The sequence below is a fragment of the Ricinus communis genome, chromosome 5 (assembly GCF_019578655.1).
Source record: "Ricinus communis isolate WT05 ecotype wild-type chromosome 5, ASM1957865v1, whole genome shotgun sequence".
NCBI classification, from domain to species: domain Eukaryota; kingdom Viridiplantae; phylum Streptophyta; class Magnoliopsida; order Malpighiales; family Euphorbiaceae; genus Ricinus; species Ricinus communis.
Window position 1 is genome coordinate 13,688,739 of NC_063260.1, and position 21,080 is coordinate 13,709,818.

General features: G+C 31.1%; 3 protein-coding genes across 14 annotated transcripts; 1 reads left to right on the forward strand and 2 right to left on the reverse strand.

Moving 5' to 3' along the window:
• Positions 1 to 153: 153 nt before the first annotated feature.
• LOC8279099 lies at positions 154 to 5,053 on the reverse strand. Of its 8 annotated transcripts, none has more exons than XM_048374231.1 (15): positions 4,742 to 5,052; positions 3,672 to 3,866; positions 3,427 to 3,538; positions 3,159 to 3,311; positions 2,733 to 2,837; positions 1,843 to 1,926; positions 1,651 to 1,766; positions 1,454 to 1,555; positions 1,260 to 1,373; positions 1,113 to 1,169; positions 941 to 1,007; positions 808 to 861; positions 648 to 722; positions 530 to 565; positions 154 to 402 (listed from the first exon to the last, which is right to left on the reverse strand). In XM_048374231.1, the coding sequence occupies exons 2-15, from the start codon at positions 3,689 to 3,691 to the stop codon at positions 289 to 291; spliced, it is 1,209 nt and encodes a 402-aa protein (XP_048230188.1). In that variant the 5' UTR covers positions 3,692 to 3,866; positions 4,742 to 5,052; the 3' UTR covers positions 154 to 288. The 8 variants fall into 8 exon arrangements, with proteins under 8 accessions (XP_048230188.1, XP_048230187.1, XP_048230184.1 ...); XM_048374230.1 differs by having other exon boundaries at positions 3,672 to 4,119; XM_048374227.1 differs by having other exon boundaries at positions 3,427 to 3,541; positions 4,742 to 5,051.
• A 4,658-nt stretch (positions 5,054 to 9,711) lies between these two features.
• On the forward strand, positions 9,712 to 16,318 carry LOC8279100 (SAGA-associated factor 29 homolog A). 5 transcript variants are annotated; one of them, XR_007215936.1, is made up of 10 exons: positions 9,714 to 10,045; positions 11,843 to 11,936; positions 12,140 to 12,249; positions 12,655 to 12,758; positions 12,855 to 12,940; positions 14,035 to 14,088; positions 14,554 to 14,707; positions 14,903 to 14,916; positions 15,301 to 15,502; positions 15,926 to 16,318. XR_007215936.1 is itself a non-coding variant. In XM_048374299.1 (9 exons), exons 1-9 carry the CDS (start codon positions 9,928 to 9,930, stop codon positions 15,401 to 15,403), a joined length of 834 nt encoding a protein of 277 aa, XP_048230256.1. In that variant the 5' UTR covers positions 9,712 to 9,927; the 3' UTR covers positions 15,404 to 15,608. The 5 variants fall into 5 exon arrangements, 4 of the variants coding, with proteins under 4 accessions (XP_048230256.1, XP_048230255.1, XP_048230258.1 ...); XM_048374299.1 differs by lacking the exon at positions 15,926 to 16,318 and having other exon boundaries at positions 9,712 to 10,045; positions 12,658 to 12,758; positions 15,301 to 15,608; XM_048374298.1 differs by lacking the exon at positions 15,926 to 16,318 and having other exon boundaries at positions 15,301 to 15,608.
• Positions 16,244 to 18,507, reverse strand: LOC8279101 (GDSL esterase/lipase At5g14450). Its single transcript, XM_002521445.4, has 5 exons — positions 18,077 to 18,507; positions 17,783 to 17,992; positions 17,514 to 17,686; positions 16,985 to 17,258; positions 16,244 to 16,695 (listed from the first exon to the last, which is right to left on the reverse strand). The coding sequence occupies exons 1-5, from the start codon at positions 18,405 to 18,407 to the stop codon at positions 16,448 to 16,450; spliced, it is 1,236 nt and encodes a 411-aa protein (XP_002521491.1). The 5' UTR covers positions 18,408 to 18,507; the 3' UTR covers positions 16,244 to 16,447.
• Between the last annotated feature and the right edge of the window lie 2,573 nt (positions 18,508 to 21,080).

The following is a 21,080-nucleotide window of genomic DNA, read 5'->3' on the forward strand; positions in this document are numbered from 1 at the left end:
TGAAGTGTTCCAATATAATGTAGCAGCAGTCGACTCAAATGAACCCTATACTCACTTTCTTTTATTTCCATTTTTTCTTTTTCCTTTTTGGAGTAATGAGTAAGCACATGCATGACATTTGTGAAACGAGGAAAATAAAATGAAGCAGTTCAATTGCTGTGAAAGAATCAATATAATAGGAAAAACCAGGAATATCATATCCTCAATAAACCATCCAGATTCAGGAGATATTATAGAGGTCACTTATATAATTATATTAGATGTTATTTTATATTGCTGCCCGTCCCTCTAACGAGTTGTTGAATTGGGAGGATGAATTCCCATTGCCTCAAAATAGGCCTTCTCCGCATTAGTCATTCGGTCTTGAAACATTGTCCACTCTTTTCGACACCTCTCCCTCACCTGAAAGAAAATTCATAGCCTCAATAAGTGAGACAATGCAGATTCACTGTAGCTGCTGCTAGAAGCTTTAAGAAAAAAGAAGTAGCAGGCAATTCAGCAATTCACAGGAGGAACATTTATTACATACCCCTTCCCACGGTGCCCTCCCGCTCTCTGCTTTTCCCTGCGGAAATAAGACAAAGGGTGACTAAATTATAGTCCACCTGAAACAAAACTTTTCATGTTAGAAAATGGCTTGCGGATACCTGGCTTCCAAGTGATGGAACGCCTTGATGGACAATCCACTGAGCATCTACAACTCCTATTTTCTCATGAGCAGGCTGTTTCCAAGCGGAGACATGATTGATAAATGATTGAGGTGAACATAGTAAGTTGTTTAAGGGGAAAGGACAAGTCTTTACTGACCTCAATACATTTCCTCATAGAAAAATCTAAACCCCACCCATGAACCAAGTCATTCTGCAATAGGACAAGAGGCTAGCTATATAGAGAAGTTTAGAAGAGTGGCTACATGATATACTAGTCTGCTGATTTATACCTGAATCATATGCCAAACACATCGCCAGGCATCACGTGAAAACACGGTTGCCATGATCTCAACAAATCTGCTCATTAAGCATTAAGATGTATCAAAACCTAATCTTAAATGTGGCACGAAATTTGAATCATCTCAGTAATGACATAACATTTGCTTAATTTTTCTCACATACGCTGCACAAGGTGGCAAGTGTGGGTCAGTACACCAACCAGGCTTTTCCTCAGTATACCTGCAGGATGTGAAAACAATAAAGGGAATAATCAAGCCACAAGTAACAATAATTATTCAACAAATGGAGAAAGATTAGTGCAATTGATACTTGTGAACTTCAGAGTCATCTCTCCTCTTTGTCATTGCCCATGTTGTCCCTCTATCTGGATCTAAACCAGGCTGTGAAATTTCCAAACCATGTTTCTTTACCAGTTTAATGTATCTGAGCCATATAAGAATTGAACCATCTTTATTTAATCGTTATTCTCAATAAAAGCAAGGAGATGAATGTTCAGTACTTACTCCTCTGCATCAAAATGCTCAACCCCAAGATCCTCATCCCACATGAATATATATTCATAGGGTGCAACAATGTCAGGATGTAGAAAACGTTTCGCGTACCACCTTGAGAAAATTTCAGGAAGGATATGAAAATTTAAAACCTGCAACCTATTCAGGTTAACTAAACATTAGAATTTAAAGAGGGGTGAGATACTGACCACTTAGTTTGCTTGGCAACACTGACGTGGATAGCTCGCTTTGACCACTCAAACTCATCCCATTCAGTTGTCCGTCCATCATAGTGAAACAATACAATTGTGAAATTCTCTGAGAACTGTAAGAAAATATTTTAATTGAGAATGGGCTAGCAAGAGAGTAAGATGGAAATAGAGAGAGGAAGGGAAAGATACCTTTTTAACTGCAGCATCAATATTGTTTTTCTGATTAAAGCCAACAGTAAAAGTCACAAGATACTTAGCTTTGACAGACAAGTCCTGCAAATGTCACATCCACTAAGTCAAATATTCAGATTAGAGAAGAAAATACCACTACCATGAATTGAGAGACTGTCATAATTTTGAAGGTTGACTAGAAGTATCATTAAGGTCATATAAATGGATAGCAGACAAAAGAAGAAGATGTAATGTTCTGGATAAGAAAGCTTGATGCAACCGAGCGTACTTTGCAGCAACCTACTTTCAAGTGTCTATTGTATAATACACATTTTTGGTCTCCACTCTTGGTGCTTCATATAACATTTCACCTCTCTTCATGTTCTTCAGCAAGTCCTAAAGTTATTTATAGAACATAACATAGCAAAAAGTAAAAGTAAAAAGATAAAGAAAAGAAAAAGGAAAATTGAGATGACCTAACAATGGGGATGAATAGTCACACCAAATGTTGCCCGAAGTAACAACTAATGATTAAAAGTTGGATTTTAACTTAGAGATCTCAGGCTTGAACAACCAATTTGGGCGATGGAGGTTTATGGGATATGAAGGGTGGCTACGCTTTCATTCTTATGCAAATATTAGCATGAATCAACTTCTAAACTGAAATTCAAATTAAGGCACTGTTTTCTTCATATATTGGTGTTCTCTAGCCTCTACAAACAGCATTGGATTTTGTCTGACTACAGAAACAAGTAGCCTTGCATCACTTCCTCAAGTTTTTCTTTCTTCGCATTTTTACACCAACCTACTAACAGATTTACTTGAATCAAGTTAACAGACTTTTAAAACCATTACATGATTTACAGATAAAGTACATCCTTAATATGAATTCATGTTCAGTGTCACACCTCCTCAGGCAGTCCCCACAACCGGCGGAGATAGAAATCCGACTCAGATGCTATTATACCAGGAGGCAGTCTCTCAGTTCCCCGCGGATTTGTTGGAACCCAGATCTGAATCAGAATGAAAGGTTTAATAATTGGCAGTAACATAAAAAAAAAATGCACGGATAAAGCTAGAAATGTAATCAATAATCAAATTAAGAACAGGTTCTCTGATCCTCTCTAACTTTGCAATTATAACCTAAGTATGAAACAATGAAATTGGCAGACACTCAAAGCTTGGTACAGAAAGAAGGCAACTACAATGGATATTGGAATCACACTCCTCAATTTGATGCCTTCAGAGGTTCAAAGGGATGCAATATTTCAACATATTCAGTTTTAAGTTAAGAATACAACTGAAACTGAGAGATTATATTAAACAAAGAGTACCTTTGTTTCATTATATGTGTGAAGTTGAGTGCTGCCTTTATTACCCTTTAGAGAAGACCAAGCATTGAACAGTGCTTCGGTTGAAAGACCAGAGTATTTGTCCTCAATATATGTCAGATCAATGGAAGGAAATAGACTGGATGGAAGATTCATCTATCAATTATAAAAAATGGTAAAATAAGCTTACTTTGTCTATGTTTAAAAGACAATGAAATCACATGGATGATAATCATATAAATAGATTGAAAGGGTAAAAAGTTATATCTACCTTAGATAGTGAGAGTGTTGGAAAGGATATTCCTAAAAAGAAGCCAAAAATAATTCCAACAAAAGTTGTCATGAATAGCCTCATTGTCTCACTAGGTTTTCTTGCATATACACTGCTGCTCAAAATAAAATTAAATAAAATCAAAATTTTTTTGTCAATTTCATTGTTAATGAAACTTCACAATCTGTCCTAAGTCTTAAGTTGAAGGACAGGAACAGAGAATTAACAGTTGCTCCTGATTATACCTGCGGATGGGGAGCCGCATTATAGTCCAAATCTTCTGATTCCAAAATCACTAATATACAAGATGAAACCCAGCAAGCAATAGCTGGTCCACTCGCTCATCAAAGTGGCAATTTTTTGGTTGCCTCAAAATGAAATGAACTTCCCCGTGGCAATATGAACTACTCTGAGTTGCTTCTAGAGAAAGATCCAAAGAGCTGACAAGCAATCTCCCGCATTAACTGAACTAATTAGTAGTGTTCACCCAATACAACCCCCACAGGCAAAAAATTATGTTCACAAACTTGGATGATATTTGTTGCAACTGCAGTTATATTCTCTAGTAAATGCAATATATGAGCCTATCAGCTTCTGGTCATTCGTATAAAATTGGATCCCTTCTATCTTCTCAATTACAATGATATACAAACGAGTTGACAGCTTCACACTTCTAGATGGAATGAACTTAACCTGCTAGTGATTTATCATTCACGATATCAATCAGCCTAAAAAAAGGTATTGCATCTAACACACAGAAACAAACAAGTACAAGTATTTCTTAATCTTTTTTTATCAATGACCATCACTTGTATATGTTGTGAAAACTAAAGATAATTTCTGCCATCCAAGGACAGGCCGCTGTGCAACAAACTTCGAGTTCAGAAAAAGCATTTCAAAACTCAAAATACACAAACAAGCAAATCAGAAAGGAAAAACTCTTAAACCCATCCCTCAAATGCTAGCCCACGTGTACCACATCCAACCATCAAACAGAACATGTGCAGTTGCATACCTAGAAGTTTCAGCTGATACCAAACCTCAAAACCAAAATCCTTATTCACTCACTTAACAGGCAGGAACAGTCTTAAAACATATCAAAACAAACACAGATTACAAATGCATCACCTTAGTTTAACTCGCAACACATTCTAATTTAAGCAAACAACACTCAGTCCATCAAAAGAACACAAATTCACTATCAAGCTAAAACCGTATGGAAACATGCTTGATCATTTAAAGATTAGATTTCTTACAAATTTGTAAATGGGAAAACAAGAACTAAAGAGAACCCAATACAATAAATTAAACTTACGTGCGGTTTCAAAAGAGAGAGAAGATCAGTTGCCAAGGTTTTGAATCTGGAAATGTCTGATCGTTTTCCTTTTCTTATTATTATAACAGAAAAACAAACAGGGTCTAACTGAGGAACCCAAAAAAGAAAGAGAATGTTGTGTTCTGTTTGTCAGCTGAATTCGTTATTTTTGAGGAATGTTTTGTAATTAATAAAATAACTGAAAATGAAAGAAAGTAATCATTTTTGTTGAAGGAAACAAAACGACAGAAACAAAATAGACGGAGAGAAGCTGAGGAGGAGGGAAACTATGTTAACATTGATATTAATATAATGTTGCTGTTGGTATTATATATTGTTATTATTTTACAATATTTTGAGTTGAGATTTATTTGTATGTATTGGGTCGTAGGTTAGTGTCTGAAACTGAGGTTTGTCATTGTCATAATCTTTCATAGATGACACGTGTGGATGAGAGATTAAGGTGTGAATGACTAGACTGAAATATCATTCTCTGTGATTTTGTAACTTTTGAAACTGATTATGCCATCTTGATTGAATGATTGTGATGTTTGAGTTTTTTTTTTTTTTCTTGAAAGATTTTGATTAATATATTTTCTTTAATTTGCAATGATGAAGTTTAGGGAGGTCAATCTTGTCATTTGCATGATTTATTTTGAATGAGCAATTATGTTGTCTGCCGCTGTTTTGCACGTTTGGCATATCCTATATATATAAAATAATATTATTAATTAATAAATAATAAAACTATATTAATCATACTAAATTAAATTTCTTTTAACATAAAATCCAACTTGATTAATTTTATTTTTTTGAACATTAATTCAAATTTTATAAAAGGTATAGAAGCAAAGAAACCCAAGTTTATATTTCAATTTATTTTTTTATTTTTTAAGAGTTTATTGACCCCTAATTATCAGTTTCATCGATGTATATATGTTTATTAATTATGAAACAAAAATTTTATATTTATATTTTGACATATTAAAAAAATTTATTTTGATATTTATATTTATTATTTATATATAGATTTATTAATATTTTATATTTTTATTATTTTATTGATTAATAAATTATATTTTTAATTAATAATAATTTTAATATTAAAAAATAATATATTAATTATATCTTAATATTATGTTAATTAATAATTTATTTTTTTAATTAAAAAATAAAAAAATTAAATTATATTCCTATTATTTTAATTTTAAAAATTATAATATCAATTATATTAATAATATTAATTTATATAATACTAAAATCGATTAATAAATATTTTTAAAATAATTTTATATTGCATTAATAAAATATTAAAAATAAAAATACTTGATTTTTTACTATTTTTAAATATATAAATAAATATATATATTAAAAATTTATTAAATTTTATCTATAAATTTAATTTTATAATTAAAATAACAACAACAATCAATCATGTAACACGCAGCCTAAATAACTAATAGAAATCTAATTTCAACTAACTTTCTTTTATAATAAAGAGGATATGAAAATTCTTAGTAGCTATGAGAAAAATATTTAATTTAAGCCTCATTTTTGTGATTGCCATTTTCAATATCATTTCCGGACAATTTTCATTATTTCGGCTTAATTAATATAAATCATTATAATATATAAAAAAATTATACTTTTCAAATAACTTTTAAAATAATTATATTATTCATTTAGAGATATAAGATTTCTAATTATTCAACCATATTATGTCATTGTTGTTGATGTGCATTAAACTCCTCTTACTATGCATTAATGTGGAGCACACAATATTCAAATTTCCAAATTTCAAATAATAATTAATGCTTATTAATTTACAAATTTGACTATATCAGAGCACTTCATTATCATAGTCCACAATTGGGGTTCTTTTTGCATTCAAGTCTTCATTTCATTATCTCTCAAAAAAAAAAAAGAGTCTTAATTTCATTAGACTGGTTAAGTGGAGATTTTTCTTAATTAAGTAGCTTAGGTGCTAATATTTAAATTTCAGCTCTAGACTTGTTTGATTAAAGAAATGCATGTAAATCTAACATAAAAGTCACCGTATCACTTAATTATATTTAATAAGTAACTTGAAATAATTGACACATATGCCATATACTTTAAAAAGGTAAACTATTTTTTGTTAAAACCCTAAAATGAGATCAATGCATATGATAAAAAATACATTATAAATTTAGTCAGGGTAGTTTAATTAATATTTTTACTTATGAGAATAAATATCGTTCACTTTCATCGTTTATTAAAAAATTGACCAAACTAATTTAATTGATTCATAAATAATTTAAACTATATACAAATCAGGTAATATAAGAAAATTATTCAAATAAAAACTATATAATTTTATTTTAGATATATCACTAAATCTTTTAAAGGTAAAATTATATTTAAATACATATATATATATATATAAATTTATATCTCGTACGAGTTAAACTATTTATATTTACTTGTAAAACATACATAACATTTAATTTATTAAACCTAAACATTATTTATTTAATATTGTAAAAGAAGTATGTCATGATAGACTAATAACGCCAAAATGACATAAATATAAGATGAAATTAAAATATGATTAATTTTATATAATGAGTTTCAAAATTTATAATAAATTAGTTCTATCTAATTTCACCTTGTTTTTGGGTTAGCACTTATGGGCATATTTTATTGGTTTGGTTTTATTGAAAATAAATCCGTATTAGATTATTGAAATTTATATATTTTATGAGCTTTAAAAGTGATTGATCAAATTGTTATTTTAAAAAATATAGTAGAAAACCTCCGATACTAAATTTATTTTTTTTAATATTTTGTAAGCTATTATTACTTTTTTCTGTTAATTTTATTAATAAAACTCATTGAAAAATTGCTCCTCAACATAAAGTAATTAAAATCTAATTAAGAATTTAAATAAAAAAAAGTATAATTGAATTAATAACAACAATCTACATAGCACATGAATAAATATGAATTTTACAGTGAAATATAAATCAATGAATCATTTACAATAAAATATAAATACTTTATACATATATATATATATATATATATATATATATATATATATATATATATATATTATAAATTTATGAGATTTAAATTTTTTAATACGTATATTTAATTTTTGATGTATAGAATTTTTATTTTGACATGTATACTTATTTTTTACATATGTAATTCAAGCCGATATGTAATTTTATAATTTATTTATTAATTTATTGATCAATAAGTCACATTCCTAATTAAATACTGGCTCTAATATTAAAAATAGTATATTAATTATATTTTAATATTATATTAACTAATAAATAATTTTCTAATCAAATAACAATACTAATTCTATCCTAAAAAATAGAATATTAATTATATCTTAATACTATATTAACTAATTAATTAATTTTTTAATTGAATAATAATTCTAATTCTGTAAAGTAACATCTTAAATTATAATTTTAATATTATATTTAATAATAAATTAATTTCTTAGTTATATAATAAATTTTAATATTGAAAAATAGTAATATCATTTTTATTGATTGTATTAATTAATATAATACTAAAATTAATTAATAAATAATTTTAAGATAATTTTATATTATTTTATTGATAAGAATTTAAAATCTTAAAAAAATTGAAAAGACATTTTAGAAATAATTAGTTTGCTATTATTTTTAAAAATTATTAATTAATATTAAATATTAAGATTTTATTAAATTATAACTTTTAATTTAATTTTATAATTAAAATATTAATAACAATTGTGCAACGAACGAATAAACCACTGTTAAATACTAAATATAGAATAAAGATTCACTTCTCAAATGGCCCCTAAAATGATTATCTTATTCCCTTAAAAATACGATATTCTTTATTAATTTGATAAATATATACTAATTTATAAATAATTTCGTGCATTTTAATAATAAAGAGAATATAAAAAAAATATAAAGAGAAATTCTTTAGCACTCCAAATATCAATATATTATTTAATTGTATTTGATAATTTAAATGAATCGCCATATATTCTAACATACTTTAGAGTAACATGTGCATCATATTTCTTTCTTTCAAAATAAAATTAATCAATAAGCATAGCTAAGTCCGGCTTTAGAAAAAAATAAGGTTCTAAGCGATATTATCATAAAATTAATATAAATATTAATATTTAGAGTTTATATTTTGTGGATTCGATTTAGTTGTGATCTTTTTAATGCTTTATTAAAAAATTAAAATTTAGGCTAGTTTAACGTCAAAATTTGTCCTACTAGAGTTTATTAGTACTAAAAAATATTTAAACCTATCAAAGAAAATAGTTGACTGAAATAACCTCCAGAATTATGGAGCCTTTCTTGTATTACGGGCCTCAGGCCGGTGACTTAGCTTGCCTACACTAAGGTTTGGGCCTCTGTATAACTGAAACTTTATAAATAGTTACGACTAATTTGTTCGATATCTTGGCTACTGAAAAAATTTAAAATCAATCAAAAAATTAATTTTAATTTTTTAAATTTATAATGTGATTATTTTCAGTCGGTTTTTCAATTATGTTTTTGAACTATTTTTTACTTATATTAATAATAAAAAATCGCCATAATTTTAGTATTCTTATTTTATTTATTTGTTATTTTAAATAAAATACATTTTATAATTAATTGTAATTAAATACAGTTTTTAAACTTTTCTTAAAAAATATTAATATTTATTTTACAAAACAGTACCAAACATGTTTAAATTTGAAATGGCACGGTGCTCAAATTGACACGAGTACACCCACTCTATTGTCGTCTGAGTTTAAGCTCTACTAGTTAACACGTGGCGACAATGCAGAAAGGCCAACGTCCGGCTTGTCTCTACAACTGATCCACGTGGCAGATAAAACATGGTCAATGGTACTAATAATTAACGGAAAGAAAACATCATTATCCGCTAATTTCCTTTTCCATTTATATAATTAGCAATATAAAAGATCCCTAGATATTTATTCATAAATCCTTTCTTTTCGATTCTACTTAGAAAGGGAGAAAAATTCCAACAAAGTAAGAGATGATCGAAGTGGAACAGCAGTAACACAAGCAAGTTACAATTCTATTATTTATAAAACAAAAAATAATTTAAAAAAAAGAGAATAATTGGGGTTGATTGTGATTGTGATTATCCGACAAGAGAAGACGATGTCGTCGCCGGATATTGGGGGAATTTTGGATAACTCAAGGGAGCTTGATCGGTTGAGGAAAGAACAAGAAGAAGTTCTTTCAGAGATCAACAAGATGCATAAGAAGCTGCAAGCTAGTAAGTCTTTTTTTTCTTTAAGAAAATTTGGTTTCTCCTTTTTCATGATACAATTTAGTATGTGTTGGTGTTTGAATAGTAATAGGTTAATGGGTTCTTGTGGTTCTGGCTTAAGTTTTTTGTTACATTTGGTTTAAAGTTTTGCTGTACCTGTTTGGATTTTTTTATTTTTTAAGTAATTAAATGAAATATTATATATGAGTCTGAGATGTATAGGCTGCTAGCTGATGTTCATATTTTAGCAGCAATCCAATTAGGATAATATACAGGTAAGTCTGATTTATTTGTTTAAGAAAATGAAAATTCATCATCAGTTGTGGACCAAGTGTGTTAACAGTAGTTGGTCAGCTTGGCTATTTGCACTTTTTAGCTACATTTATGGTTAGCAAGAAGAGCAGTAGTATTTTTCCCCTAAAAGCTTAATGCAGCTGGAATGAATTATTCGAAGTCAATAATTTGGTAACTCCATAATTAGTTGGTTCTTTAAGCTGGATTTGGTTTGCCAAGTCCATGCATGCCCTACCAGAAGATTAGCATTGTTCAATATGATGCACACATTTTCTTAGATGTTGTAATTATGGGTTAATTTCTCAGAAATCACTTAATAAGGCAAACTGGTCATAGCGAAAATTTGTCGTTTTGTAATTCTGTATATAGCCAACAATTGAATGATATAGGGAAACTAAACTAATAATATGAAACCTACTATGGTACCCTTTTATGTATAGAAAGGATGACATCTCTGCCTATTAGGTACTTTAATCCTCATTTTGCCATATATGCTTGTAATTACTTACCCACGGTGGTAAAATATCGGCATTGTATAGAGTGTAATGCGTCCTCACCAACTTTGATAGACTGTTCTTCATGTTAGAATACCCTACCAGTTCACGTATCATGAACAATTTTGAGTACTTTTTGAATTATAATTATGTGGTTGGGATCGCAACAATCTAAATTAAAAAAGAAAGTCTTAGCTGTTAAATGGAATTACAAATGCTGATCTCTGATCTTAAGTTTTGTCATAAAATTCACTACTTGATGAATCAATCATGAGGCCAAGCTATATGGACTGATATGAGTTATGACCTTCCTGGCTTTCCAGTGGGTGCTTACTTCTGTGTTAGAGAACATGGCATTGAGAAATGTTAAATATCCTCTTCCATTCCAGGAGCCTTTGGGTTTTATACGCAGAAGTTAGTATTTACTAATTTAGGCATTCCATTAAGATAGTATTTAGGCATTCCATTAAGAAAACTGGCACATCCCATGTCTTTCAGATCCTTATGATTTTGCTTAGAGAAATATCTGATTTTTTATTCTATTTCATTATTTATTTCTTTGTTTTTTAGTAATTTCCAGATGTGTTTTCTACCTCTTAGAGTTTGCTTATCAATGCATAATTAATCAAGGGGATTGTATCTTTGCTCTCATGGCTCCTGTTAGATTCTTGCAAAGCTAGCCTGGTTGTATTTTTTTTTTTTTTTTGAGGTTTCTCCACTCAAGTCCAAGGGGATTGTATCTTTGCTCTCATGGCTCCTGTTAGATTCTTGCAAGCTAACCTGGTTGTTTTTTTTTTTTGTTGAGGTTTCTCCAATCAAGTCCATGCGTGATTCAATAATGCAATTCAGAACAAAATTTATAGTGCTTAGCTTTTTCTTGCTCTATATCTTCTTAGCAGATAGTCAATCCAAAATTGTGAAGCCTTCCTTTGCTGTTACAGGCTAATTTTGTTTTAATGTTCTTCTTATCCATTCACGCTTTTGCCAATCAATTTTCCCTTTGCTGTAAATGCAGCTCCAGAGGTGGTTGAGAAGCCTGGTGATAATTCTTTATCGAGGCTGAGGAGTTTATATACTCAGGCCAAGGATCTCTCCGAGAATGAAGTAAAGTATGTATATTACCATAGTAAAGCTGATTGCTTCTATTATATATTTATTTTCTCCTCTTCTTTTTTCTATCTTGATCAATACCGAGTACGGTCCTACTTAGATATTTTCTGTTACAATCTGTTTGGGACTTGAATGATACGCTCTCGTGATTTTATTTCATGAGACCTAGTGTAGTTTTAATTGTGATTGAATTTTTCACCAGTCACCCCTTTTGCATCTGGAATTTTGGCTGCAGTGTTTCCAATCTCCTTTTGGTTCAACTTGATGCTCTACTTCCATCTGGGCCTCCTGGGCAACAACGAAGGAGAGTAGGTGTGTGCCACAAACTATGAGCTTTGCCTTCGTTATGTATGAAGATAATTGTATTTGCGTTCTCTCCTTTATTAGTTTTGCATGACACTGTCTATCACTTCATAGGACATAGCAATTCCATCCTCCCATCTTTTTTGTTGAAGTAAAAATAATGTCATTAATGATGCATATGTTAATGGATTTTTATTGAATGACAAATAGGGCACCTAAAACCTTTATATAATTAATCAAAAATATGAAATATAGAATAGCTTTTAAGATTTGGAAGTTTTAATTTGAACCCATGATTATAAAAAAATATACCTAAATAAAATAAATTTTTTCTTACCAAGATCTCAGTAAGATTTCTAGAGCTGTTATTTATGAAACTCAAACTTGAAATTGATGAGACCAAATGCGTTGCAGAAGGTAACGAGCAGAAAAGGAAAAGAATGAAGACTGACTCGGATATGCCAAGGCCTACAATGAGAAATCAACTCGAGGCTTGTGCTAGTCTAAAGGGTGAACAGGTATAAATGTAATTACAACCATACTGTTTTATGTGATATTTTCCTTGCATTACATTTTCGTCATTCTTCCACTGATGGGATTGACTTGCTCTTCAGGTAGCAGCCAGGGTCACTGGAAATAATGCTGAAAAAGATGAGTGGTTTGTGGTAAAAGTGATGCAATTTGACAGGGAGACAAAAGAGTAAGTTTAACTCCCGTACATGAGTAACTTCAGTTCTAGTTCTTTGGCTGCCTCTAGGGTTGTAATTACACCGAGCTGAGCTGAACTTTGATGAGCTCGAGCTCGGCTGGTTTCAAAATTATTGAGCTCTTTATTTATTATGCTGAACGAGCTAAATTCGAGTTCGGCCGTTAAATAGTTGTATAATAAAAAACTCAAGGTCGTTAAATATTTTTTTAATATTGATTATTTTTGTATAATAAATATTGTAATTATTATCATAAATAAATATGTGTATATATATGACTTTAAATTTAAGAATAAAATAAATTCAAATTGTAGCTTGAGTCAATAAACGAGCCTATAGACAAGTTTATAATTGAGCCTACTCATAAGCTAGATTGCAAGCTTTTGAGAGCTTCATAAATGAACTGAGCTCGAGCTCGATTTCACAAGCTTGATCACGAGTCTGCTTGTAAGCCAATAAATGATGATGATGTCTTCCATAATGGAATCATCTAGATCTTTTAAATTCTCTATAGTTTATCTCAATTATGTTATCTTTTTCCTAGCTACAATTGCTTAATCCTGCATTATCTATTCTAGGCAAATAAGAATCATGTTTCACCTTGATTTCCAGGTGACTACTGTTTCTCATCACCAACACAATTGTGCATCCTTAATATACCTTAATGGGCACATTGTCATTGAATTCTAGAAAAACATTGCAATATTTTGCATTCTCATGGTGTATGTCCACAGAAATCTTTGTCAAGTCACCTCTGCATCATCAATTTGATGAGTTGTTTCAACCACAGACTCTTAGAGCTTTATATATTTCCTTTCTACAAGCTTAAGTCAAGGTTGAAGGTGTTTTGGGCTTTAGCCTTAGCTCAAAGCTTTGGCTCATCAAATGACATAGTAATGTATGTGGCTGCATTTTGGAGCTGATCATGAGGTGGTCTTAGGCAGTTTAGCTTTTAGCCCCATATCAAAATAATAAACTTCTAAATAGATGGTTATGGGACATAATGTCAGAGAGAATACTGCAACAGGTCCTGCATTGCAGTTTAGGATACTGTTTCTCTTATCTCAAAGATTAAAATTTTCTGCAGATTTGAGGTACTTGATGAGGAGCCAGGTGATGATGAAGAAGGCAGTGGCCAAAGGTATATTGGTTCTCTGTGTATTTTTTTGGCAAATGTACTTTTAAGCCCTTGAATTTCCCGTTTTATCTTATTGAGCCTTTTAGTTTTTATTTTGTTTCATTGAACCCTTTTACTTTTATTTTTGTTTTTGTTGAGGACCTAATAGTCCTTAATGAAAGCAAAAATTAAAGTACAATGCTGAAATAGAACAAACACTAAAATATGTGTAGGAAGTCCTTAATAAAATTAAAAATAAATGTACAAGGGTTCAATAAAATAAAATAAAAATTGAAGGGCTCAATAGAATAAAACTGAAAAATTCAAGGGCTTAATAATGGATTTTGCCTTTTTTTTTTTCCTTTGAGAGAAAGAATGGTTGCATTAACTTGATTATCCTTGTTCTTCTTTTCCCTGTAAAATAATATTATCTTTTGGTTAGCTGTTCCAGAACTTACTTCAGGTATTTTGGTACGTAATTACTTGCAGAAAGTACAAGTTGCCTATGTCATGTATTATACCTTTCCCCAAGAAAAATGATCCATCTAGTGCTACTGATTTTCCTCCTGGAAGACATGTTTTGGCCGTTTATCCGGGGACAACAGCACTCTATAAGGCCACTGTTGTCAGTACGCCACGGAAGGTAACTGTTACGTTCTCCTTTTTTGATCTATTGTAACTAGGAATATTATAGTTGTCCTTTTCTAGTGGAGTCTTATTCTTCAGTTGTTTCTCTACCCATTTTTCATTTTGTTTGGCAACTCTGATATGGGACTGACTGCTAATTGTTGTTGTGCATATTGTGGAATGTCTTTTATCGATCATAATACACTTTCAGAGAAAGGCAGACGAGTAAGTAATATCCTCCTTTGGACTTCATCCTTGTTGTGTTGTTTATGAAAATTATGCAATGTTGTGTGGCCTTTAGACTATGTTGGCACTGAAATGGTTGCTGTATGTTTCCCCCTCCCCCTCCCCCTCTCCCATTTTGTGGGTTGGTTAAACTTAAATAAAGGTTCTTTTGCCAATCAATTTTTCCTATGATCTTTGATGTGGAAAATGAATGCTAAGATTGGCACAGAGCATAATTGGGTGTTCAATATTGAAATTTTCTGAGGAATAAAGAAAAAGAAAAAAATTATTTCTTGGATATAATCTGAAACATTATTTTTGTAATGACCATGTGGGTGCTTATATAGCAGATTAGACTTCTGAAATCTTGTTTTTGTTGGATAGGTATTTGCTGGAATTTGATGATGACGAGGAAGATGGAGCCTTACCCCAGCGGGCAGTACCTTTTTACAATGTGGTGGCTTTACCTGAAGGACACCGTCAATGAATTTGTTCACTGTTTATAGCTGTCTATAATAAAAGTTCTTATCTTGTACACCAGACAAATTTTGTATTCCCCCACCCCCGCCCTTCCCTTGACCTAAAGGTAAATGCCTTCTGTTTTTGTTTCAACAGTTTATAAAATTCATGTCATCATCTTATCCTTGTGGAGATTGAATATCCGATAAATTTGAAACTAGAGTTGATTTAAATGTTTTTGCATGTCAACAGCCAAATGGAAAGAAAGAAAAAGTTAAAGAGACCTCTTAAATACGAAAGTTATACTCAAAATTGACAAGTCTTCAGATCTCTGTTGGGTTAAGGTTTCATTTTGAGCCAATGCCTTTACATTACTTCTGATTGGATAAAAAGCCTTGGGTATTCGCTGTTCTTAGTAGGCCGCTTTGGCTGTTGAGCAATAAAATTCCTATTATGTTAAAAAAATAAATAAACATCATGTGACTAGAGATGGCCACTGCAGTGGAGTGGCCTACTAATCCGTCGTCTGTTCTTATGAACGTGAATTCAGGTGCACTGGTCTGCTAGTTCTGAAAAGGCGTTTCTAGCGAGTGGAGAATAAGTCTTGAGTTCATTGATAAGATGGGTTGGAGTAGAGATGGTAAAGGTGCTTCAACAAGGATGTTACTGTCAATTCATGGAGTAATTGAACCCAGTAACAGAAACCAAGAAATGGCAAAAACTTGGAAGTTGTTGAAACCCAAACTGATAGAAAGGCTTGAGATTCTGAAGAGGATGACTGCAACCATTAGCCCTATGCTTGTCCGACACGATTACTTGAAAATGTTACCATAAAGAACAAACATGCTAACTGAGGCTAACATGCACATTGTGAACAATCAATCATTTATTGCTCTTTTTCTTTATCTGATATCTATAATAGCATGGAAAATTCTTAAGATCATATGATGATTAACCTTGAGAAAAAATCGCATGCAACCTTACTCTTGCACATTTGTGAAAATTGCAGCTATCCATTCTAGTAATGCACTTTCAGTACTAGTACTTCAGGTTGAAAACCTGGTCGTTCCACTCATTGCCTATGACATGCATGAATAATTGGAATTGGAGGGTCTGCCAGTGAACCATTCTGTGTATGATCAGCAACCCATTGATTTGCAAACTGAGAGTAGTGCACACCGTCCCAACTCACAAAAACTGAAGGGTCTTTGCAGGGGGCACCATATACATCAGTATTGTTAACCACTCCCTTATTCCCGCACCAAATATGATCAAACTTCACGTGATACCCGCAGCAGACCTTCAGTGGATCAGCTAACCCTGTAAAATAAGGCATGCATAAGATTATAAGAAACCAAGCCGAGCCCTACATTCTTTTTCCAGAAAGGCATTGCCAACTGAATACACCATTTTGGTTCAAACAAGAAACGTGCTGGAATTGTAATCAATAATTAACTGTTCCAAGTTTCTCAGAATCAAGTAGCCACTGAATTTGGAATATATTATGATGTTTTGTCCAAAATGATTTTTTCCTATTAATTGTGAAATTAGTTTTTTCTAACATCAGATATAATTTTTGCATTTTTCATTAACAGGTATGTTAATTTACCTAGAGTCTTTGCATCTCTTATGAGTTCATACTTAGCAGCATGTACATCCACATATGTAATTGCAGCTTCAGGAAGCTCTGCCCGTAGTCTTGTAACTCTTTCTTTAAGCTTGCTGTTGAACTCCACAGCCATCTCGTTTTGAGCCTTGACACAGCCAAGTTCATCAAGATAACCAGGAGGGGGATTCGAGACGTAGAATAGGTTAACTGGCAAACAGCCAATAGGGCCGGTGTTGTGTATCCAGAATGCCCTCCCTCCTTGTTGATAAATATGCTGAAACACATACATACAGACAAACATGTTATCAATCAGAGAAATGCTTAAAAACATGTCAAGTTTGTTACTCTCAGCAATCGGCATTGAGTAGCAGTACTCCTTGGGATCTGTGTAGCATAATTGTTGTAGCTGCTTAGGCAGATTTCACATAATTTGGCAATAGAAACACTAACAGTTTCGAAACATCTAGAAGGATATTTTTTGGATCAGTAGTTTCAATTAGTAATTACCAAACAGGTACTTGGTACTCACTTGGACTGCTGTAGCTAACTGGTTGATGATGTCTGGCATTGCTGCTCTAAGCTGATCAAAACTCATCTTTCTGAACCCAACAGAGAGATCATTCTGGCCAATATCAAAAGTATAAAGAGCCTTTGCAAATTCCTCGGGTCTTGGGAGTTTCTCTGCTTCAGGGGTACCCTTCACTGAACATCATGAGAAAAAAGAAATATATATGTCAACTTACAATATGAAGTGGGATGAGAATTAAGTCTACATTTTGATTAGCATCAAATTTGAACCTTGATTGTAGAGATCAGCAGTTCGAGACTTAAACTGGTCAAATTGCACAATCTGCATATCAAGAGCAAATGGGCTAATGCCGTACTCATAAATAGTCTCATTCTGCCTCCTAATGGTTGATCCTCCTGTAGCAAAATTGGCTCCATGCCTATAATTTGTTCCAATTGAATTCAAGTAGGCACTCAAGTACGGCAATTTTAACCTCTCAGCTGCCAAAACAAACAGCAAACCAATCATCACTACACATAAAAACAGAGAAAGAACCAAAAAAGATGGTAACTCTTGTATGTTACCTATGAAGTCAATAATGAGGCGACCGTCAGAATCTCTACCAGCAGGTTTATGAAAGAAAGCTTCCCCATAAGGAGCTCTAATTGGCTCAAAAGCAGCAGAAATGCCACCAGTGTCGGAATTTGAGTCACCAAAGTTATAAATTGCTGGAAACTCACATGGTGGTAATGGTAAAGCATCAACCTTTACACTCAAAACCCATGAAACTATCAACCCAATGGCCAGTACTCTCCAATTATCAATGCCCATTGCTGCTGCTGTTGAGGAAATGTAGTTCATTCTGGAGACTTTATAAACACACCCAGAGAGGAAAGGGAGCTGCTTTTTTGGCATTTAAGGACAAAAGTGTCTCTCTTCTACATGTGTTTTTGGTGTTTAATAATCTTAAGAATCTGTTGAACTTACATTTCAAAAGAAAAACCCTCTTTATTATAAGTAAAAAAAAAAATTCAAGGCTGCTAATTTGGTTTAAATATAAATTGAGCAGTTGTATACAATACAGCATCATTTGATTATCAGAAATAAAAATTATATTGGTTCAAAAAGAAAAAATACATTATATGATATGTGGATGTGTGTGGATAAATGAACCCAAGAAAGTAAGTAATATGATACATTGATACTTTCAATCTCTTTTTGTTGGTTTGTTGGATTTGTCTTCCTGGTTTCCAGCTCTGACCATTGATTGCGTAACATTCTGGCCCCATAGTCATACTTTATTAACCTCTTCTGTTTTTTCTTCTTTCTTTCCCTTTTTCTCTTTTTCTGTTGCTATTTTCTAGTGTCCATTCTTTTAATAATGATAAAAACTCCCCATTTAGAAGGCACTAGACCTAGCCAAAATATCTGAACCGGACCGGAACCAATCCTCACCGTTGGTTCGCAGGAATTGTTTGTCCTGAAAAGAGTGTAATTTTTTACGTTAAATGATATCAAAGACATAATAATAAGGTGATGGCATGGCAGAATAAATGGAAGTAAGTGGTGCATATATGATCACGTGGCTGCAATGAAGTAACTTCAAAGTGAAGTGTAACTTCGTATCAAGAAAATAATAATAATAATAATAAGTGAAGTCTAAGTCGAAGATCTTTGATGTTTAGTTTATATCCAAAGTCCTCTTTTGATTTGTAAGATAATGAATGAGAGTGGAGCATATGGTTTGTCGGTACAGATAAAATGGACAAAACATTTTTATAAATTTTAGATTTTTTAGATATCAGACATTGAATACTGAAATTTGTATCATCTTTGTCAAGATATCCAACTTCACTTTACTATTTATACATGGCTGAATTCACCCAAAAAAGATTTTCTATATTTTATACTTATTATTAAATTTCGTACATAATATATTTTTTATATTCTATTATTAATTTTTTATTTAATCTTCAGTTAAATTTATTGACGTAACATGAATTCATATAATAACTAAAAAGAGTAGAGTCAATATTAGTATTATTGACTCATTTTATTGCTAAAATATTATCATCTAAATGCATTAATTTTTTATTTTGAGATCATATTAATCATTTGTGCTAAACAATAAAATTTTAGTATCAAAGTACTAGCACAATTCTTTTTTTTTTTTCTCTATTGTAGCTAGAATTTATACTATATTAATAGTCTTGTTGATGATTTTACTAAAAGCCAAAATAGAAATTAATATTAAAATTTAAATTTTAAAATTACGTACTAAATTTGATAAGAAGCAAAGAACTCTTTCTCCGCTTAAGTCTTATATAAAATAATTAAAATCTATTTTATGTGTTTTATAGCTATTATTATTATTATCAAATAGTTTATATTTTGATTATATTACTTTTTATATAGTCAGAAGATATTAATTATTACTGAAATAAATGTTTATGTATACAATTTATAGATTAATATTTGATATGGAATCAGTCTAACAAGAGGTCCATCACACAGCTCAAGTGCAAGATAATGATGCTAGGTCAATGCCTTGCTAGTGCATGAAAATGCTAAGCAAAGATCAGAATATTTCATGGGATTCTCATCAAAACAAACCTTTATCACTTGCCTTAATTGGATGGTTGAATAAAAGCTTGAAAAGAGGAATATTTGCTACTCATTATGTTCAGTTTTTGTTGTTCATAAAGGTGGACGTTTTTTGAGTTATTACTTGTTCTATTTGTTGCTCATTATGTTCAGTTTTTGTTGTTCATAAAGGTGGACATTTTTGGAGTTATTCCTTGTTTAATTTGTTGTTGGAATTTCAGTTTTAAGTGCGTAATAAAACCTTTGTAATCAGCCTTTAATAGCTGTTACAAAGATTTTCTTTATTTAGCACTTTTATTTGCTGTTTAATTAGAGATGTTACAAGGAAATGTTAATCCTTGTAGTTGGTCAGTTTTTAAGCGAAAGTTGAAGAGTTTATCTATGTCATATAACTCTTATAGTGGTTGAGTATAAATAGAACTCATGGCCAAGTGTTATAAACATTGAGAGTTGAAAACAAAATCTGATTTCTTTGTGAAATTATTCTAAGTGTTTTACTTTGTATTTACACGCCATTTTGCTCTCACTACTTAGTGTTTGAGAGTAGAAATTTGAGAGTGTTTTACTTAGTGTTTTGTACTGCTAAAAAAAAAAAAAAAAACCGTTACATCCTTGAATCAGTTTCAAACTTGTGTATTCTATCCTTGTTCTTTTATTTGTTCCCTACAATTCAAAGTACTCAATCTCATTCCAAAACGGTCCTATTCCTTTTCCACATCAATATTGATATTAGTTTATTTTAAAACTAAAAACATTGTGTAATAATGTACTTTATAGCATAAACTAATACATAAATAATTAATATAGGTTTTTAAGATTGAATGATTATTTAGTTAAATATTCAATTAAATAGATTCATTCAGAAAGATTGTTGTGGATAAAAAGAAAGGATATTAAGCGATGATTTGCCATCTGAGGTATGATCCACTTAATAATTTCACATTTGATAAATTAAGGGGATTTATCCTACCTTACTTTTATTTT